Raw genomic sequence first — 18,912 nt, 5'->3', positions numbered from 1 at the left:
AAAAGTAAAAAAGAAAACAAGCCATTCAGAGTATGGCCAAAAGACAGAAAGAGACATTTTACCAAAGCAGATACATAGATGATAAGTAAGTACTTGAAAAGATGTGCAACTTGATTGGCCATTAGGGAAATGCAAATTAAAACCACAGTGAGACACAACTACCAGAATAAAAAAATAGTGACCACATCAAATCCTGCAAGGATGCAGAGAACCAGCATCATTCATACATTGCTGGTGGCAACCCACTTTTAAAAAGTTTGGCTGTTTTTTCTTAAAAAGTAAACAATGCAACTACCACATGACCCAGGAATTGCACTTCTAGGCATTTATTCCAGAGACACAAAGACACAATAACCTGTACATGTGACACCTCACACCTGTTAGGATGGCTAGTGTAAAAGAAAAAAAAATAAAAGAAAACCCAAAAATATTGGCAAGGATATGGAGAGATTAGAACCCAGTGGGAATGTGGAGTCGTGTAGCCGCTATGGAAAACAGTTTGGTAGTTCTTCAAAAACTCAAAAATAGAATTACCGTTTGATCCAGCAATTCTGCTTCTGGGTGTGTACCCCAAAGAACTGGGTAAAGAACTGGGGTGTTATTCACAGTACCGCAGAGGTGGAATCAGCCCAGGTGGATGAATGGATGAACCAAATATCTACAGAAGAAAATGTACATACAGTAGAATGTTATTCAGCCTCAAACAAGCTACAGCATGGATGCATCTTGAGCCATTATGCTAAGTGCAATAAGCCAGTCACAGAAAGATAAGTACTGTATGATTCTACTTACTTGAGGTACTTAAGAGTAGCCAAATTTACAGAGACAGAAAGTAGCATCATGCTTACCAGGGGCTGAGAGGAGGGGACAGTTAGTTTCATGGGGACACAGCTCAGTTATGCAAGATGAGAAGAGTTTTGGGGGTGAAGGGGGATGGCGGTTGCACAACAACTTGAATGTATTTAATGCCACTGAACTTAGTTACACATAAACATGGTTAAGATGGTAAATTTCATATTATGTATATTTTACTACAATTAAAAAAAAAAACACCTGATGCGAATAGTTATAGAAGTTTAATTCATAATAGCCACAGATTGGAAACAACCTAGATTTATTTATCCAGTGTGTGGTTAAACAAACTATAGTGGTGTGTTCATACCACGGAATACTGCTCAGCAATAAAAAGAACAAGCTACTGATGCAACAACACACATGAATCTCCAGAGAATTATGCTGCATGAAAAAGTCAATCCCAAAAGGTTATACATATACTGTATGATTCCATGTACACAACATTATCGAAATGAAAAAATTCTAGAAATGGAGAACAGATCAGTGGTTGTCAGGAGTTAGGAGGGAGTGGGCTGGGAGGAAAGTGGTGTGGCTATAGATGGATAACCTGAAGGACCTTTGCCATGGCAATGTTCTGCCTCAGTGTCCACATCCTGGTTATTATGTTGTACTGTAGTGTTTCAAAATGTTTCTATTGGGGGAAACTGGGTACATGGGATCTTTGTATTATCTCTTACAAGTGCATGTGAATTTATCATTTTCTTAGAGTAAAAAGTTAAAAAAAACCCACACACCAGAAGATGATTTTCCATAGCCTATAAGTCAGAATCCTTGGCATATGACATAAGGCCCTTCAAATTCTGGCCCAAGATGACCTCTCTTCTAATGACCTAATTCATTATTTCAGCCTCAGAAAAATGAAATTAGTTGCCCTCCCATGCTGTTTTACTCTTCCATGCCTTTGTACATGTGGTTCTGCCTGAAATGTTCTATCCCTCTTATCACCAAGCCAACCCATTCATCTCTCAAAACTCTGGTCATAGGCCACCTTTTCTGTAAAGCCTAGCCTGACCCCTGGGACAAGATTATCACTTCCTTTGTTTGGTATCAGTATATTTCTACATAGTTGTATTATTACTTGCATCATACTGTATTATAAATATCTCTTTCACGACTATCTCCCTACTAGATTTTTGAGTTCCTTGAAAACAGAAACTGTGCCTTGCTTGTCAGTACATAGTAAATGTTCAGTAAATGTTCAATTGGGTTGAAAGCAGAGTGAATAGAAATGTTCCAGATCTGTAACAATTCCAAACAAGGTGATAAAGTCACTTACCACTTGGAGAATTCTTAGAGATTCATACTCAATTAACTTGCTTGAAAGAATTCAGATGTATTTTATCTTAGGAGACTCCCCTGACTTACCAGTCACAACTTCCCATGATACCTTCTTTTCAACAAATATTTATGGAGTGCCTATTGTGTGCCACACACTACGTTCCATCCCTCTGCCTTCCCCCCACTGACAGGCAGGTAGACTAAGGAGGTGTAGTGGTTCCTGCCATGGTGTGCATTAGGTCTTGGCTAAGCCTTGGGTTGAAGCCCAGGCTGGACACATCCGGTTTTGTAGGCTGTAATATGTGCACCTTCAGTGTTCATCAGCCTGCAGATTAAACTATGAACAACTCCCCTGTAGTTATGAAATAATGGGAGAAATTATCATGTTCAGAGCTGCACTTCTGGGAACCTATGAAAGAATTGCCTAGTTTCCAGGTCAGTAAACTTTATGAAGCCAGGTTCCCTGGTCCAATAGGGCAAGATAGGAAGAGAGGTCAAGGTGTGAAGCCATTTGCTAAGAAACTGAAGAAAACCCATGCATGATACATTTGAAGTACATGGAAGGAAGAAAAGACTGAGAAGTTTATTGAAGTTCCTTAGTGTGATTTCTACAGCCTCAGAAGCAGGTATCTTCGACACATGTGAATAACTTTGAAAGGACATTTTGGGTGCAGGAATATAAAAATGGGTAAGCCACAGTTCTTTTCCTAAAGGAGCTTACTACCAACAAACAGTCCATCGTTTTTATTCTATTACCAGCCACGGCTAGTTTGGGCCAGAATTTGAAAGAGCTCTTCTCTGTGACTAATATGTTACCTCAAAGTCTCTGTTTTTCTGGAACTCTTGATTAAAACACCAAATCTCCAAGCAATTCATTTCAAACACTTTTATTTTTGATCACAGTACACATACCATTTCAACATGTCTAGGATGAATGTGGCACATTCTTCCAAGTGCTCAGAGCACTTTCATACATACTGAATTCATTCCTACCAAGTTTTTATAATGAGGTTAAAAATCCGTGCTGGAACTTCCCAAAGGAATACTAGGCAGATTTACAAATGAATCATCCAGCAGATGGTAAAACTTGGATTTTTGCATGCTTTGCAGACATTAGCATATTTCAAGGTAGTTATGCATGGAAAAATTTTCACTTAATTATGGGGGTGGTGGTGTCTGAATTAGTGAAAAGTCTAAATTATGAGAAACTTAAAAGAATGCTATCTTTTTACTCTCAAGTAGCCAACTTACACTGACCATTAACAAAGTGTTTGTCAAGTAGATTTCATTCTCAACAGATAAACTTCTCTTTTAATTAGTATACTAAATGAATGCTGTCAAAGTTCTTGAAAACAGCCTCCCTTTAATCTTGTCTACATCATTACTCTGCTGAACAGACTCATTCTTCTGATGTATGACAAAGAGTAATCAAGACCTTTCCTCTTGGAATTGATGGTCTCACTATATAGTGATCTACTGTACCATATGAATTTCTAAATAGACTTTGAAAATTATGTGGGAGCTGTGCCCATCAATCGGGTAAAGACAGATGCAAGGCTTTATCTGAAGCAGGTTGGGCACCATGTTTTTGTGCTTACTCTTTAGGCTTGGGTTATGCATTGCTTATTATGGTAACTGTTTGGATATAAATGTCAATCTTACTCTTGGTTCTTTCTGCTGAATTTATCTGGCAGCCCAAGTAGACAATGAGTGAAACCTACAGTGACCTACATACCTTGCCTTTTGGAAAACAATAATCTCTGTATGAATCTTTTTGCATTCCAGAATGACTTACCTATGGCTACGTCCAAAATAAAACTCTAAACAACATAGGAAAAACTAAGGAAGTGAAATGCCATAATAAAAACATAGGGAAGTGGTAGCCTTCTGAAAACTGATTTAATGTAGAAGCCAAAAGAACACATGTAAATACTCTTTTGCATTCTGTATAAGGAGGAAGATATAGCATTTCTAAGATAGGATCAGGAAGCCATAAGAAAAGAAGCAGGTTGATTTTGATCTAAGATGCATAGAGAAACAATGAAAAGAAAGTAAATATGGGACATAGGAATGAAAATTCATGTTGAAATATACAATTGACCCTGAAAAATATAATCAATGATTGGAAGACAAACTGAAAGTGACGAGAAAAGATAATAGGAGGTCAGAGAAAGAACCAACACATGTAAATGAATCATAGATGTTCTGAGACTAAAGCCAAACAAAATAATTGGCGCAGAAGCAATAATAAAAGATAAAGTTGAAGGCAGTTTGCCTGAATGGAAGAAAGTAGGGCTTGAGTTTCCTTCCACATTGAAAGGGCTCATGGTGTTCCAGAAAAATAAATTTAAGAATCAGTAAAAATAACTCACAATTACATATATGCTAGCAAAATGTTTGAAATACAAAGATAAAGAAAAATGTTTGCCTACAAAAGAAAGAAAACCTATCAGACTTGGCTCCTAATTCTCTTCTATAGCATGTAAATAACAGAAGAGAATTAAGAAATATGTTGAGTTTAATGTAAATGTAAAAAATCTCTACTGAAGTTGTTGTTCATGTGTAACTCATTAACCTTGTCATTCCTGGAAAGAATTATTCAAGGGTATATATACTTCAGCCAATTGAAACATGAATCAAAATAAATTTTGTAGAACTGTGCTGTCCCATAAAACGTGACTCCTGAGCACTTGACATGTGACCAGTGCTGAGATGGGTTGTAAGTGTAAATTATTTGCTGGATTTTCAAAAACAAGAATACAAAATCTCATTAACGTTTTTATATTGATTACATGTTAAAATGATAATATTTTGGATTTATTGATTTAAAAAACATGGGATGCATGTATCTTTTCAAATTACTGTTTTCATTTTCTTTTTTCTTAAGTTTATTTACTTATTTTGAGAGAGAGAGAACATGCATGCAAGAGGGACAGAGAGAGAGGATCGAATTTTAGTAATTAAAAGTAATTTTAGTAATTTGGAGGTGGGGAATGCCTCGGTGGCTCAGTCGGTTAAGCATCTGACTTGGTTTTGGCTCAGGTCGTGCTCTTGCGGTTTGTGGGATTGAGCCTTGTGTTGGGCTTTGTGCTGACACTGAGGAGCCTGCTTGGGATTCTCTCTCTCCCTCTTTCTCTCTCTGCCCCTACCCTGCTTCTCTCTCTCTCTATCTCAAAATTAATAAATTAAACAAACAAACAAACAAACAAACTTAAAAAAATAGTGTGGGATGGAGCTTTGAGACAGTCTCATGCAGGCCTTAAAAGGCATGTGCATATGACATCTGGAGTATACATTAAAACACTTCATAATAGTGAAGTCACCTTGAATTACCGAAATAAATTCTATCTGGTCATGTTGTATTGTTATTGTTGTATATTTATACATTTGCTTTGCTAGAATTCTATTTAAAGCTTTTGCAATTATATTCATAAAGATTAGCCTTTACTTTCTTCTTCTATATAGTTGTCATCATAAGAATAACCTATTGCCTGATATTTTAATATAATTGCCTATAAAACTCTTGAGATCCAAAGTATTTTTAGCAAAGTAATTATTTCACAATTGTTTCAATGTCATCATATGCTATTGCTGAATTACAGGTATCTCTTTCTTTTGTTGTATTTTCCTTTAAAAATTGCCATTTTATTATTATTTTTTATTTTTGGGAGAGAGAGAACATGAGGAAGGCAGGGGCAGAGAGGGAGGCACAGAATCCGAAGCAGGCTCCAGGCTCTGAGCTGTCAGCACAGAACCTGACGTGGGGCTCAAACCCATGAACTGTGAGATCATGACCTGAGCTGAAGTCAGTCGCTTAACTTACTGAGCCACCCAGACTCCCCTAAAAATTGCCTTTTTATAGAGATATTCAAATTCATTACCATTCTATGCATTGTCTATTCTAATCTTCATCTATATATTAATAGTTTTGAATGTTTATTTTCTTTTCTGATTACTTTCTAGAGCTAGGCTATCCAATATAGTAGCCATTCATCTATTTAACAATTTAAAATTAATCAAAAAGAAGACATGTAAGGGGTGCCTAGGTGGCTCAGTTGGTTGAGTATCCAACTTTTGATCTTAGCTCAGGTCTTGATCTCAGGGTTGTGAGTTCAAGCCCCAAGTTGGGCTCTGCACTCAGTGTGGAGCCTACTTAAAAAAAAAAAAGACATGCAAATGGTCCACAGGTACATGTAAAGATGGTCAACATCACTAATTATCTGAGAAATGCAAATGAAAACCACAATGAGATACCACATCACACCTGTCACTATCAAAAAGACAAGAAATAACAAGTGTTGGCAAAGATATGGAGAAAAGAGAACGCTTGTACACTGTGGAAATGTAAATTGGTGCAGCCTCTTTAGAAAACATCATGGAAGTTCCTCCAAAAATTAAAAATAGAACTACCACAGGGGCGCCTGAATGGTTTCTCAGTTAAGCCTCTGACTTTGGCTCGGGTCATGATTTCATAGTTCGTGAGTTCAAGCCCCACATCAGGCTCTCTGCTGCCAGCACAGAGCCTGCTTTGGATCCTCTGTCCCCTCTCTCTCTGCCCCTCCTCTGCTCTCTCTCTCTCTCCCTCTCCCTCTCAAAAATAAACATAAAAAAAATAGAGCTACCATACTGTTCTGGAGAGGTGATTACATTGCAGTTCTACCCGGCATGTGACAAACATGGATATCAGGTTTATATGTTTTTGGAAAGTTCTTCAGTTACTGCTGTCAATTATGGTTGCATCTTGCAGCTGTCCTGAAGACTCTCTCTCCCCCACTTCTTTCCCCTTTTCTGTTCTTGCCTACCTCTAAATTATTTTCATTTTATGTGCAGAATAGCTTAACTTTTTCTTTTTAAAAAATATTTTAATGTTTATTTTTGAGAGAGAGAGAGAGAGGCAGAGTGTGAATGGGGGAGGGACAGAGAGAGAGGGGGGACACAGATCTGAAGCAGACTCCAGGCTCTGAGCCATCACACAGAGCCTGATGCGGTGCTCGAGCCCACGAACCACGAGATCATGACCTGAGCTGAAGTCAGATGTTTAATCGACTGAGCCACCCAGGTACCCCTGTAACTCTTTCTTTGTTGTCTTTTTTCAATCTATGCCTTTAGGGCTTTCACCTCCCCCCCCCCCCCCATCCCTTGTTTTATTAAAGTATTTTTCCAACAAAGTTCCTCTGAGGAAATTTGATTCTATCTGGAAAGTAAGTTTTTTTTCTTTTCCATTTTGCTATTAATATAACATGTCAATAGGTCAAAAGGAGAGGGAGAGAGAGAGAAAGAGAGAGGGTGGGGGGAACAATACATGATCATCTCAATATATGATAAAGCCATTATTACTGAATTGTGTGTTTTTTGGGATAATCAAAAACTCAGTTATAAGAGGGAAATTTATATTAAGGCTACAACAGAAAATTTTATAGACATTTCATAAATAGAAAATTAAGTGAAGCTAGCAAAATGATAAAATTGCTTGCTATTGCCAGCATGGTTTAAAATTCTTCTGAAAGTTTTAGCTGATGCAGTAAGACCAAACAGAAATAGGAGGCATAACAATTAGAAATGAGAAGGGAAAATTATTGTAGATGGCATATGTGCTTAGAAAGACTAAAACAAAGAAACAAGGAAATCCTTTAAAAGAGTTAAGAGTTTAGTAAGGAGACAGACCGTTAAGCAAATACACTAAATATCTATTTTATATCCCAGTAAAAATGATTTAGAAAATACAATCTAAAAATGTACTCTGTGAACAAGAGTGGACCAACATACACACTGCCCAGAAAAAAACCTACTAAGAATTGCCAGGACCAAAGAAAACTAAACTTTACTAAAGGAAATAAAAGTCTTGAATACATGGGAGGACGTTTCTGTTGGCAGGTGACAGAAACTCAGTACAAGCTATTTTAAGCTCAGAGTGGGATTTGCTGCAAGGATACCATAGTAGTTCACAGACCTATGGAAGAGCTGTAGGTCTGGGGATACGAGGGATTACAACCAGGGACATGCCACTCTCAGGATTCGTTTTGTGTGATTTCCTTAGGGTACTAGCTTCATTTTCTTAGGCTTATTCAGGTATTGGGATGTGGCAGCTTGCACTAGCAACCTACTAAGAAAGAAAAGGCTCTTCCTTTTAGTTTTGGGATGGAAAATACCAGGGAAGATCTGTGATTATCCAAGTTCGGGTCATATACCCACTACCTTGACTTATCGCTGAACCCAGAGCAGTAGAGAACATAGCTGAGAGCCTGTAAGATTCACATGGAATGGGTAACATGAGAGGAGATGTTCTCAAAATCAAGTGAGAGGTGCTGTTATAACTAGGGAGGAAAAGGTGCTTGAGAAAGTCAATACAACAAGTGTTCCACACAGAAAGGACCAGTCATCTACCTGGATGAGAGCATGATATACTGTTAAGATGATAATTCTTCTCCTTAAGTAATTAGTTATAGTTTTCTCAAGTACCATCTCAATATACATTCAAAAAGAAGAGTTCTCTTTAGAAATTGACAGTGATTAAAAAAATTTTTTTTATTTGAGAGAGACAGAGAGCAGGGGAGAGGGACAGAGAATCCTAAGCAGGCTCCGTGATCAGCATGGAGCCTGATGTAGTGCTTGATCCCACGACCCTGGGATCATAGCCTGAGCCAAAATCAAGAGTTGGCTGCTGAACCACCCAGGCGCCCTGACAAACAGATTTAACTGAAGTTTTCCTAGAGACTGAAGCAAGTAAGAATAGCCAAAAAGAGGAAAGAGGCGGTCTTGCCCTGTCAGATAATTAATAGATACTATGAAGCTATACTAAGTAAAATAATGTGATACAATCATTAAAAAAGCCAAGTTAAACTAAAGGGATAACTCAGAAATAAGCCCTAACATTTTTGAGAATTTAGAATATGTTATTACAAATCAAGTTGTATTCTTACATTTTGATAGAGGAGACCCTTTTACCTTCATGTGTATGATATTAGAAATAGAGTTCAATTTTAAAATCTTTAAAAAAATTTTTTTTAAATGTTTATTCATTTTTGAGAGAGACAGAGACAGGATGCGAGTGGGTTAAGGGCAGAGAGAGAGGGAGACACAGAATCTGAAGCAGGCTCTAGGCTCTGAGCTGTCAGCATAGAGCCCGATGCGGGGCTCGAACTCACGAGCTGTGAGATCATGACCTGAGCTGAAGTCGGATGCCCAACCGACTGAGCCACCCAGGCGCCTCAATTTTAAAATCTTTTTGAAATTGCCAGGAGACAAAATTTCTGAAAAGTTTCCAAAATCAAGGGTTAGTATATTCAAAGTAAAAGAATAGTGCCTATGTGACTGATTTAAAGATATTCAAAGCATTATTGATACTTATTTTTCCATTATTATTGTTACCATTATTGTTTTTAGTGAGCACAAAACTTTTCATCTGGGTTTTATTAGGTTCATTCCTGACCTCTGTGCTGCAGCCCCATTTTTCCTACCCTATAGGAACTTCAGGACCCTTATCTTCCCCAGAAGGGGGAGATACCTACAAACCCATGTCACAGATATTTTGAGAATCATTGATGTTTTCTAAGAATTTTTTTTTTTTTTTTACCTTTTTGGAGATTTAAATTTCCTCTTTCCTCTGTGCTTTTGCAAGACTCTAATTTCTCAGCCTTTTGCCAGTGTAATCTTTGTGTAATTTTTTTTTTTTTTAATCAGGAACCCAGTTGATAAGTCACTTGTCAGATTTAAATAGGATCACCACATCACCTTGGATTCCTCCTGCTAGCAGTTTATCAGACTGGCACCATTAGACACACTTCAGAATGAATCTGTAGCTATTTCTGATTTAGAACCTTCTCATCTCATTTTCTTTCTTAAGAAGTCTTTTCTCAACCCATTACACTTACCTTGCATTATTCATCTCCCCATGCAGCCCGAACTTTCTTCTTCTTTTTTTTAATTTTTAAATTTTTTTACATTTATTTATTTTTGAGAGACAGAGACAGAGCATGAGCAGGGGAGGGGCAGAGAGAGAGGGAGACACAGAATCCGAAGCAGGCTCCAGGCTCCGAGCTGTCAGCACAGAGCCCGACCCATGAACCGCGAGATCATGACCTGTGCCGAAGTCGGACGCTGAACTGACTGAGCCACCCAGGCACCCCCTGAACTTCCTTCTTTAAAGGAAGCTGCAAACTGCTTCCTGCAAGAGACTTAACAAGATCAAGGCTGTCCCCAGTTGCAGATAGGGTGTATCTTATTTCTTATGTAAAAGAATATTTGTTTCATAATAACAAGTGTGGAGCATTCTGCTTGAGCTACATTATGTGTATGTTTATTTACTCATAAATAAAATATAAACAGTGTGATATATCACCTGGAGGCCTGGATTAGGGGAGTGAGAATTTTGGGTCAAAGCAGTCTGTTGTTTTCTAACTCTGTGATCTAGGTTATTTGATCTCTTGGAGTCTTAATGCCCTAGCATTCGATAGTATTTTAATAGTATTTAATTTGAAGGGTTGATTTGACGGTTAATAACATCTTAATAACATCCAGCACATAGCAACCACTGAACAAATGTTTGTTACATCTGAATCTGAGGATTTGTTGTCTTGATAAACTCAGTGGTACAGATGCTGCTACCAGAGTTTATGAGTTTGTAAGATTTATAATCAATCTGGAGGGTTCATGGGGTATGTGAGAAGTTGTCTTTGTGAGGAGAAGGGAGAGGATTTATCACAGGGACAGAGGGGAAATAACAGAAAAGGAGAATGTAATAAGCTTCAAATGAGAGTCAGAAACAAGTCAAAGGAGACAGGAAAGCAGGGGTGGGGAGGGGAGGGGAGTGGGCAGAAGCAGATGACACTGAGTGGGCTGAGTGGAGTTGCTCATCTCCTGCACCTGAGCCACGTTATTTTTGGTATCCTGAAGGCTTAGTTTATCTCTGATTTCCCTCATGGGGTTTTTGATATTATTGAGAGAGACCTGTGTGACTCTATCTGTTTCCATATTTTTGCCTGTATTTAGTCAGAAACATTTCATGCTTTCAAAATCAGCTTAAAATAAATCAGAGCAGGGGAATTTCTTTTTTTCATTTTGTCAGAGCAGACCCTTCCAGTATCCCTGGAGAGTGCTCTGCCCACATTTGTGGAGAATCAGAGGAAGTGTTCTTTCCTGCTCTCAGAGTTCAACTCCAAAAGGCCCATATCACATTGCCTTGGGAAGAGCCACGGTAAAGGGCCGTTGTGATCCTTCTAAGGCAGGAATGAGTAGCAGATGGGGATTCAGGCTGTATTTTCTAGGATACTAAAACTGTGTGGGAACTCTGTGTATTAAGTACCTCTTGAGCCCAGCTTCACATCCTCTTGGCCCACTTTCTAAGCTCTAGCCTAATTGATTCTCTGGATTTATGTCGGGATTCTCTGATGATGTCCCACAGTCATGCATAGTGGACCCAGAAAGCCTAGAGAATTAATACCCTATGGGGTTATAATTATAATACCCTGTGGGGTTCTCGTCCCCGGGATGAGAACTTGCATATAAATATTCCCTTCTTCCATTCCTCAGGGGGATAATTCTGAGTATCACGCACAGCTCCTCTGAAGATCTCTGACAGCAATTTTACAAGGGACAGGAGGGAGGAATTAGGATTATTTTGTTATTATAAGGTACTCACCCTGGACTTGAAGTGGTATGGTAGTATATGAAAGTGGACTTGAATTAGCTGTAAATGTATGTTGTGAACTCTAGGGTGACTTTATTAAAACATTTAAAAAAAGAACTAAAACCAATATGCTAAGAAAGAGAGAAAATAGAATCGTGTAAGATAACCAGTTCAAATGACACAAGGCAGAAAAACAAGGGAAGACAAATATAGGAACAAAAAACAAAAGCAAAAATAGAAAACAGTGATGAATGTGGTAGATATTAATCCAGTTGTGTCAATAATCATTTGAATATCAAGGGTCTAAATGCACCAATTAAAGCAGAGATTGTCAGAGTGGATCAGAAAACAAGGCCCAACTATAATTGCCTACAAGAAACCCATTTTAAATATAAAAACTCATATAGATTAAAAGTAAATTGATGGAGAAGAATACACCATACTAGTACTAATCCATAGAAGGTGGGAATAGTTACAGTAATATCAAACAGAGCAGACTTCTAAGGAAAGGAAACAAGGAAAATTATCAAGGATAAGAGGGAATTGCATAATGAAACAGGGGTCAATTCTCCAAGAAGACCTAACAACCCTTAATGTGTATGTGCCTAACACGACAGAGTGTCAAACTATATGTGAGGCAAAAACTAATAGAACTTCAAAAAGAAATAGAATGAATTCACTATCACAGGTAGAGACTCTAACACCCTTCTCATAAATGGATGGATTTAGCAGGCAGAAAATCAGCAAGAACATAGTTGAATTCACTACAGCATCAATCTAGTGGAATGGAAAATCTGTCTCTGAATCAGAGGTATATATCTTTTTGTTTAAAAAAAATTTTTTTTAAACATTTATTTTTGAGACAGAGAGAGACAGACCATGAACAGGGGGAGGGTCAGAGAGAGAGGGAGACACAGTATCTGAAACAGGCTCCAGGCTCTGAGCTGTCAGCACAGAGCCCGACGTGGGGCTCGAACTCACAGACCGCGAGATCATGACCTGAGCTGAAGTTGGCCGCTTAACCGACTGAGCCACCCAGGTGCCCCGGTATATATCTTTTTGTATTGCATTATGGACCCAGTGAAGATCTAATAAAAATCTGAAACCTCCCCTCAGAAATAAACACAAAGTTTTTTAATCAAAAAGTTGCTATAAGTTTTTTTTTTTTACTCTCTAAAGTTTTTATCACAAATCAATTTTAATAGTAATGATCCTTATGAATGGATAGTTGTTTAGGTGCTAATATGGAAAAATATATGGAAATATTTTTTCCAAAGTATCATCATAAATCTTTAGAAGGATTTCCTCATCTCTGGGATTGGGTAGTGAGAGGGAATGTACCATAAAGTTATTGCAAGGAGCCTGGGAATGATCTGTATCCTGAACATATACTAACTCTTGTATGCATATAATACTCTTTATGTATATAGATGTTGTTTTAATGAATGAAATAAAATTTATTTGAAAAGGAAAAAAGACTTTACCATCAATCAACTGGATGTAATCAACATCTGTAGATTGCTTCATCCAACAATATCAGAATACACATTTTTCTCAAACTCACACAGAGCATTCACCAAATTAGACTACATTCTGGATCATAAAACACATCTTAACAAAAATTAAAAAGACTAGAAATCATGCAATGACTGTTCTCAGACCACAGTGGAATTAAAGCGGAGATCAATAACAGTCTCCCCTAATGGAGAGAGAGCTTAGGTCACCTGACCCTTCTGATGACCCTTCTGATTCACTCACTGAGAAAATGGTGAAAACCCTGTTATGAATTCATTAGTGCTTTACATGAGTTTGTAATTTATTAATCTCATCTCTATATACTTAAGAATTAGTCATAAGTCCATGTAAGACTTTATTTCATCTACAGATGATATGGATTCACCGACCTTTTCACGTGGCCATGCTATTCTTCACAAGTTCACCACTCCATAGTGTGCCAGTCTCTTTTCTCAAACATAGATATGGCCTTAGTTTTTTTTTGTTTGTTTGTTTTTGTTTTTGTTTTTGTTTTTTTTTTTTGTGTTTTGGTCTAAAGAAGACATTCTATTAAATGTCATCTGTGATTTTCTTTGGCTAATAAAATTATGGGCAATTAAAAAAAAAAGACATTCTAAATGACTAGCATTTTATTCAAGGCACTTTACAACTTGTCCAACCAGCCTTTGACCTTATCCCCTCTCACTTTGCTCCAGTGTTCACAAGCTACCTTGTTATCTTCTGAACCTCTGCACATACTGCTTGCCCTGAATGTTCTTTTCTCTGTTTCTCATCTGCTGAAGGTCTGTTCCTGCTTTAGAACCATATCAGATGTGATGTTCTCTGTGTAGATTTCCCCAGGGCCCTGAAGCAGAGTGGGTGAGCCCTTCTCTGCCTCCTAGAGTACTCATCTGCCCTTAGTTATGGTGCATTGCCCATTTATTGTGATTGCTTCTGGGTTCATCTTTCTATTTCTAGGGCCCAGAATGGAACCTGACATAGTGAGGGAATTAAACATGTGTATACTGAATGAATAAATAAAAGATTGAAGGGAAATGGGCTAGGAGTTTATTGTAAAGCCTTCATTTAGATCAAATTTAAGAAAACAGGCTGTTGCTGTTGTTCTTCCTCTTAGAACCAGACCTTAGTTAACATAGAACAGACCTTTATTAACATAGAACCAGACCTTCATTAATAGGACTGGATCTTGTTAAGATATTTGGTTAGGACTTCAGAAAAGCTGTCCTGCATTTCAAGAGTTGGAGGCATATGTTTCTTGGCACTAGTGTGCTTTAGTTTTCTCTTGATTCATACAAAAGTAATTTGCCTGTGGGACATCCTAAGGGGGTCAGTCATAGCTGTGGTTGTTGGAAGAGTTCTGTGCTGATCCATTTGTGTCCTTGGTAAAGGTTCAGGGATCTTTGTTGAGATGCTCTCCTTTGTGTGAAGTTCTTTTGGTCTTAGTGGCAAAGCTGTCCTTCAGGTGATTTCTTCTGTTGTGGGCTTCAGGTAGCTGGTTAGAGTCTTGGGGAGACATCCCCATGTGCATACAGACTTACTCTCTGCCCACCTATCACATGAATGTGCATTAGCTGGCAATGCTTTTTACCTCTCCACGCACACCCCCTTAGGCCCCATAAAGAGTCTTTGTGTGAATTAGATAAAGATACTCCATCTGCATGGATTGGGTAGAAAAAGCCAACCCCTTCTGGATGGACACAGCTCTATGGGTACATGACTTGGAAACCCAGTAGTATCTTTGTGCAAAGATAAAAACTTTCCTTCCTTTGGGAAGAGCATAACTGGCATAAGCCAGTGGTAATTGGGTAATAGTAATGGTAATACCATCAGGTTCCACTTAAAAAATTATTTTTGCTCATAGACTTCTTTTATAATAGCTATTTATTTATAGTATTTTATTTATTTGTATTTTTATAATAACTTTATTTTAGAACAGCTTTAGATTTATAGAAAATTTGCAAAGATAGTACTAGGAGTTCCTGCATACCCCATGCCAGTTTTCCCCTATTACTAATCTCACATTAATATTGTACATTTGTCACAATTAATGAAATAATAGTGATGAATTATTATTGACTAAAGTACATACGTCATTCAGATTTCCTTAGTTTTTACCTAATGTCCTTTTAAGTTTCATGATCCCATCAGGACACCACATTGTGTTTAGTCATCATGTCTTCTTAGTCTCCTCCTGACCGTGATGGTTTCTCAGACTTTCATTGTTCTTTGATAACCTCGATAGTTTAGAGGAGTATTGGTCAGGTGTTTGCAGAATGTCCTTCAGTTGGGATTTGTCTGATGTTTTCCCCATGACTAGACTGGGTACTTGGATAGGTTTTTATTGTTATTTAGGCATGGTAGGGCCAGCAAATCTGATGATGACTGCCATTGAAAAGATAGTTTTTTAATACCTGCAGGTCTCTGAAGAGGGGGTCCATGTCGCACCATGGAGGCCATGCTGAGAAGCATTGGGGCCAGTTATAAGGCAGAGCTAGGGTGGAGGAAAATGTGAGCAAGAGTCTTTATTGTGGTTTCTGTAGGGAGTCATGGGCAAGGCAGGGTAAGCAGGCCTAGGATTGGCTAGTTTGAATAGTTTCAGTGGGCTCTGGGGCATAGGGGCTGTCCCTAGTTTTCGGGTACCTGGGCTGGGGTGAGTTGGGCAAGTGAATAGTGGTCTAGAGTGCAAAAGCTCAGTGAGGGAGGTGTTGGAGGTATGGGCTCTGATTTGTTTGGTTTGTATTTGAAAAGCATGCCCCTGGAAGAAGGACTCCTCCTGAAGAGTTGAGGGGAGGGAGGAGGTGGGAGCTGAGGAGGCAGGAAGCCAAGACAAGGTGACTCAGATACAGTACTGAGTTGTCCTGAACAAAGAATGTATGGATGTAGGGCAGATGTTAAAGCATCAAGTTTATAGAAGCTAGAAGCATGCTTAATACACTGGGGCTATGTGTTTTGGGAAAGAAGACCACAGAGTTAAAGTGCCATTTTCATCACATCATATCAATTGTACGTAATATCAATGTAATTTATCCCTATTGATACTGACCTTGGTTGCCCTATTTTGTGACACTTCTTGCCACTTCATGTTTGCCTTTAACATTCATCTCATATGACTGAAGTGTTTGTCGGGTAAAGTATCAGTAAACATGCAGTATAGTTTTTCTTGGGTCTTGATCTTCTAGAAGATCAACCTGCCTAGAGTTCTGGTTTCTAAAGGTGGGGTCCTATGTGGGGTGGATGTCTCCACAGAATGGAGTCTTGAAACTTGGGCTTTAGGCAAGCTGAGTTCATAAGGGAGACTTGTGTCTTAACATCCTACTCTTCTCTAGAATGGTAGTCCTTTGTAAACTTCCAATTGCTGAATAAATATATAAGTAAATACCTATAGCTCTATTAGGAGTTGGAGTTGATCACCACTGAAATGAGACAAGATATATACCCTTAATATTTAGCTGTGGGTCAAAATATTCAGGGTATTAGCCTATTTTCTGCATATAAATTTAAGAAGTCCTGGTTACTCCCTAATTTGCCTGACCAATATCTCTTGGAACCCTCTGAATGTAGGAGATCATGAGAAATAGGGAAGTTTCCCTGCTTTGCTTCTGAAAATCCTGAGTTGGGTAAGGCAGGGCATGCTGTTGGTATGTAATTGACTGCACACTTTTTCCCCCCTCACACCTCAGGGTCTAAGTCGCAGAACTGTCTGTGGAACTCCCTCATTGACGGGCTCACGGGGAATGCCAAGGAAAAGCCACGGCCAACCATCGTCCATGACCCCCGACCACCAGAAGAAATCTTAGCTGATGAATTGCCTCAGCTCGACAGCCCAGAAGCCTTGGTGAAGACATCCTTCAGGTTTGGTGGATTGCAATCAATCTGTTCCTTCTTATTTGCTGCCGAGTTATTTCAATCCAGTTGGATGCATCGTCGGCGTGGCCAGAAAATTACCTCATTTTTTTGCACTGAGTAAATTAGAATTGATGAAGGAGTGTTGGAATTAATGCTAGCTGGACTTCTGGCTGGATTTCCTGAATGTAGCGCAGATCCCATCAGTAGTTAAGTTGCTGTTGGTATTTAATTGGTATTGGCATTTAAATGCTGAGGCAAAGGATTTACTGATGTTGGCAATTTGAATTGGATTAATGAGTCTTTTGCTTCAAAAGAGGATGACGCATGGAGATAAGTGCACAGAGAAAAAGCATGTGGTGGGAATGAATTCAGCCCTGTGTCTTTAGAGTCTCTGGCTGGGGGAGGGTTTCTAAGTGATAAGAGATGTGAGAGCTGCTGCCTCCTGAAAGGAAGCAAAGATCTTCCTTGTGTGTTTTCCCAGGTGGCTGCTGACTCTGATCTTGTTCATCATTTGGTCTCGACTCTTCTGCAGAGGCCTCTCGTGTTTTCTTCTTGTCTTGGGCTCCACTTCATCACGACTCTAGCACTTACCTTTCCTCCGTATCGCATAAAAATCAATCTGAGTACGGGACATGGTGTATAAAAGTGATTTCCTCCCCCCGAATGGGTCTTTCAAACTCACTTTTGAAATACACAGCAATGCTGGTTTCAGAAATTAAGGTTTAATTTTTTTTTTGCCATCCTGCCTTCCTCCCCTCCTTTCTCCCTGTTACCCTAATTTTACTTCTTCACTTTTCTTTTCGTTATATAAGGCTTTCCTGCTCTCCACATGGCCAGTAGGACATACAAACCTTGCTTTTCTTCTCCCATAAACCACTTAGACAACTCTTGGCATCCATGAAAAACGTACTCTTTTTTGCATCCAGGTGATGTGTGTAATCGCTCAGTAAAAGCCGTTTCATTGTGTGAAGGTTCTTAGTGTCGACTGAATTATAGATGAGCTCTGAAAAGCAGTGATGAATAGGGGTTTGGATTTCTTTATGTAGTGTGACTGATGCAGTGGCGGGACAAGAATTGCAAAGCAAATGCTTTTCTTATTCCTACTAAGGGTTTGGTGACTGCATTGTGAGGTTTTACATAAAATAAAACCCACTCAAGTAGAGAGAAATAACTTCCATGAACCTGCAATTCTCTGCACATGACTGGTGGGGGAGGGGAGGGTGAATGGCTTTCTTGGGCTGTGTGTTCTCATTTTGGAGCGTCTCTGGTAGAGTCACTCCTCACATGCCGTCTTCTTGTAGCTACTCCTTCTAGCCCAGACCAGGTTCATTGTCCTCTTCAGGGAACAGCTAAAGAGGCACTCTCATGAAAAGAACATCTCATTTGCTTGCCAACTCTATTACCATCATCTCTTCTCTTTGCATTCAATGCTCCTCAATAGAGAAAATGTATTGCTGACCACGAACTTCATTTGATCTGCTAGTTGTATTATGCATCAATGTCTGGGTTTCAGAAAAAAAATTCAATTATGTTTGTTAAGGTCGGGCTTTATTTTTAGTTCCTTGTTAACACTTGGTGCAGTAAGAAAAACACAGCAGGTGTAAATATGCCAACCCTTCAGCAATTGAAGCTAGAAATCCATTGGCATTGGTTATTCATTTATTTGTCTCCTTAATACAATCGTGTGTTATTCTGGCACCATCCTTTCTTCTGAAGAAGATAAGTGATTTCAATGGGAATGTTAGAGGGTAAATATTCTCTAATGCAATTGTTCTTAACTGTGGTAGTCACAT

General features: G+C 38.7%; 1 protein-coding gene across 7 annotated transcripts in view; it reads left to right on the top strand.

Moving 5' to 3' along the window:
- The window catches only part of PDE1C (phosphodiesterase 1C), a 505,372-nt gene that overhangs the window by 104,321 nt on the left and 382,139 nt on the right, over positions 1-18,912 (top strand). For all 7 annotated transcript variants that reach the window (XR_014137301.1, XM_078440786.2, XM_078440784.2 and 4 more), the window contains exon 3: positions 16,954-17,125. Coding sequence is in view for 6 of the 7 variants with exons in the window: in XM_078440786.2 (XP_078296912.1) it covers positions 16,954-17,125 (172 nt within the window). In the remaining variant the exon portion in view is untranslated. The remainder of the gene's footprint in view (positions 1-16,953; positions 17,126-18,912) is intronic.

The sequence above is a fragment of the Panthera onca genome, chromosome A2, assembly GCF_046562875.1.
Source record: "Panthera onca isolate mPanOnc1 chromosome A2, mPanOnc1 haplotype 2, whole genome shotgun sequence".
Taxonomy (NCBI): domain Eukaryota; kingdom Metazoa; phylum Chordata; class Mammalia; order Carnivora; family Felidae; genus Panthera; species Panthera onca.
This window is presented reverse-complemented; position numbering and strand designations above follow the sequence as displayed.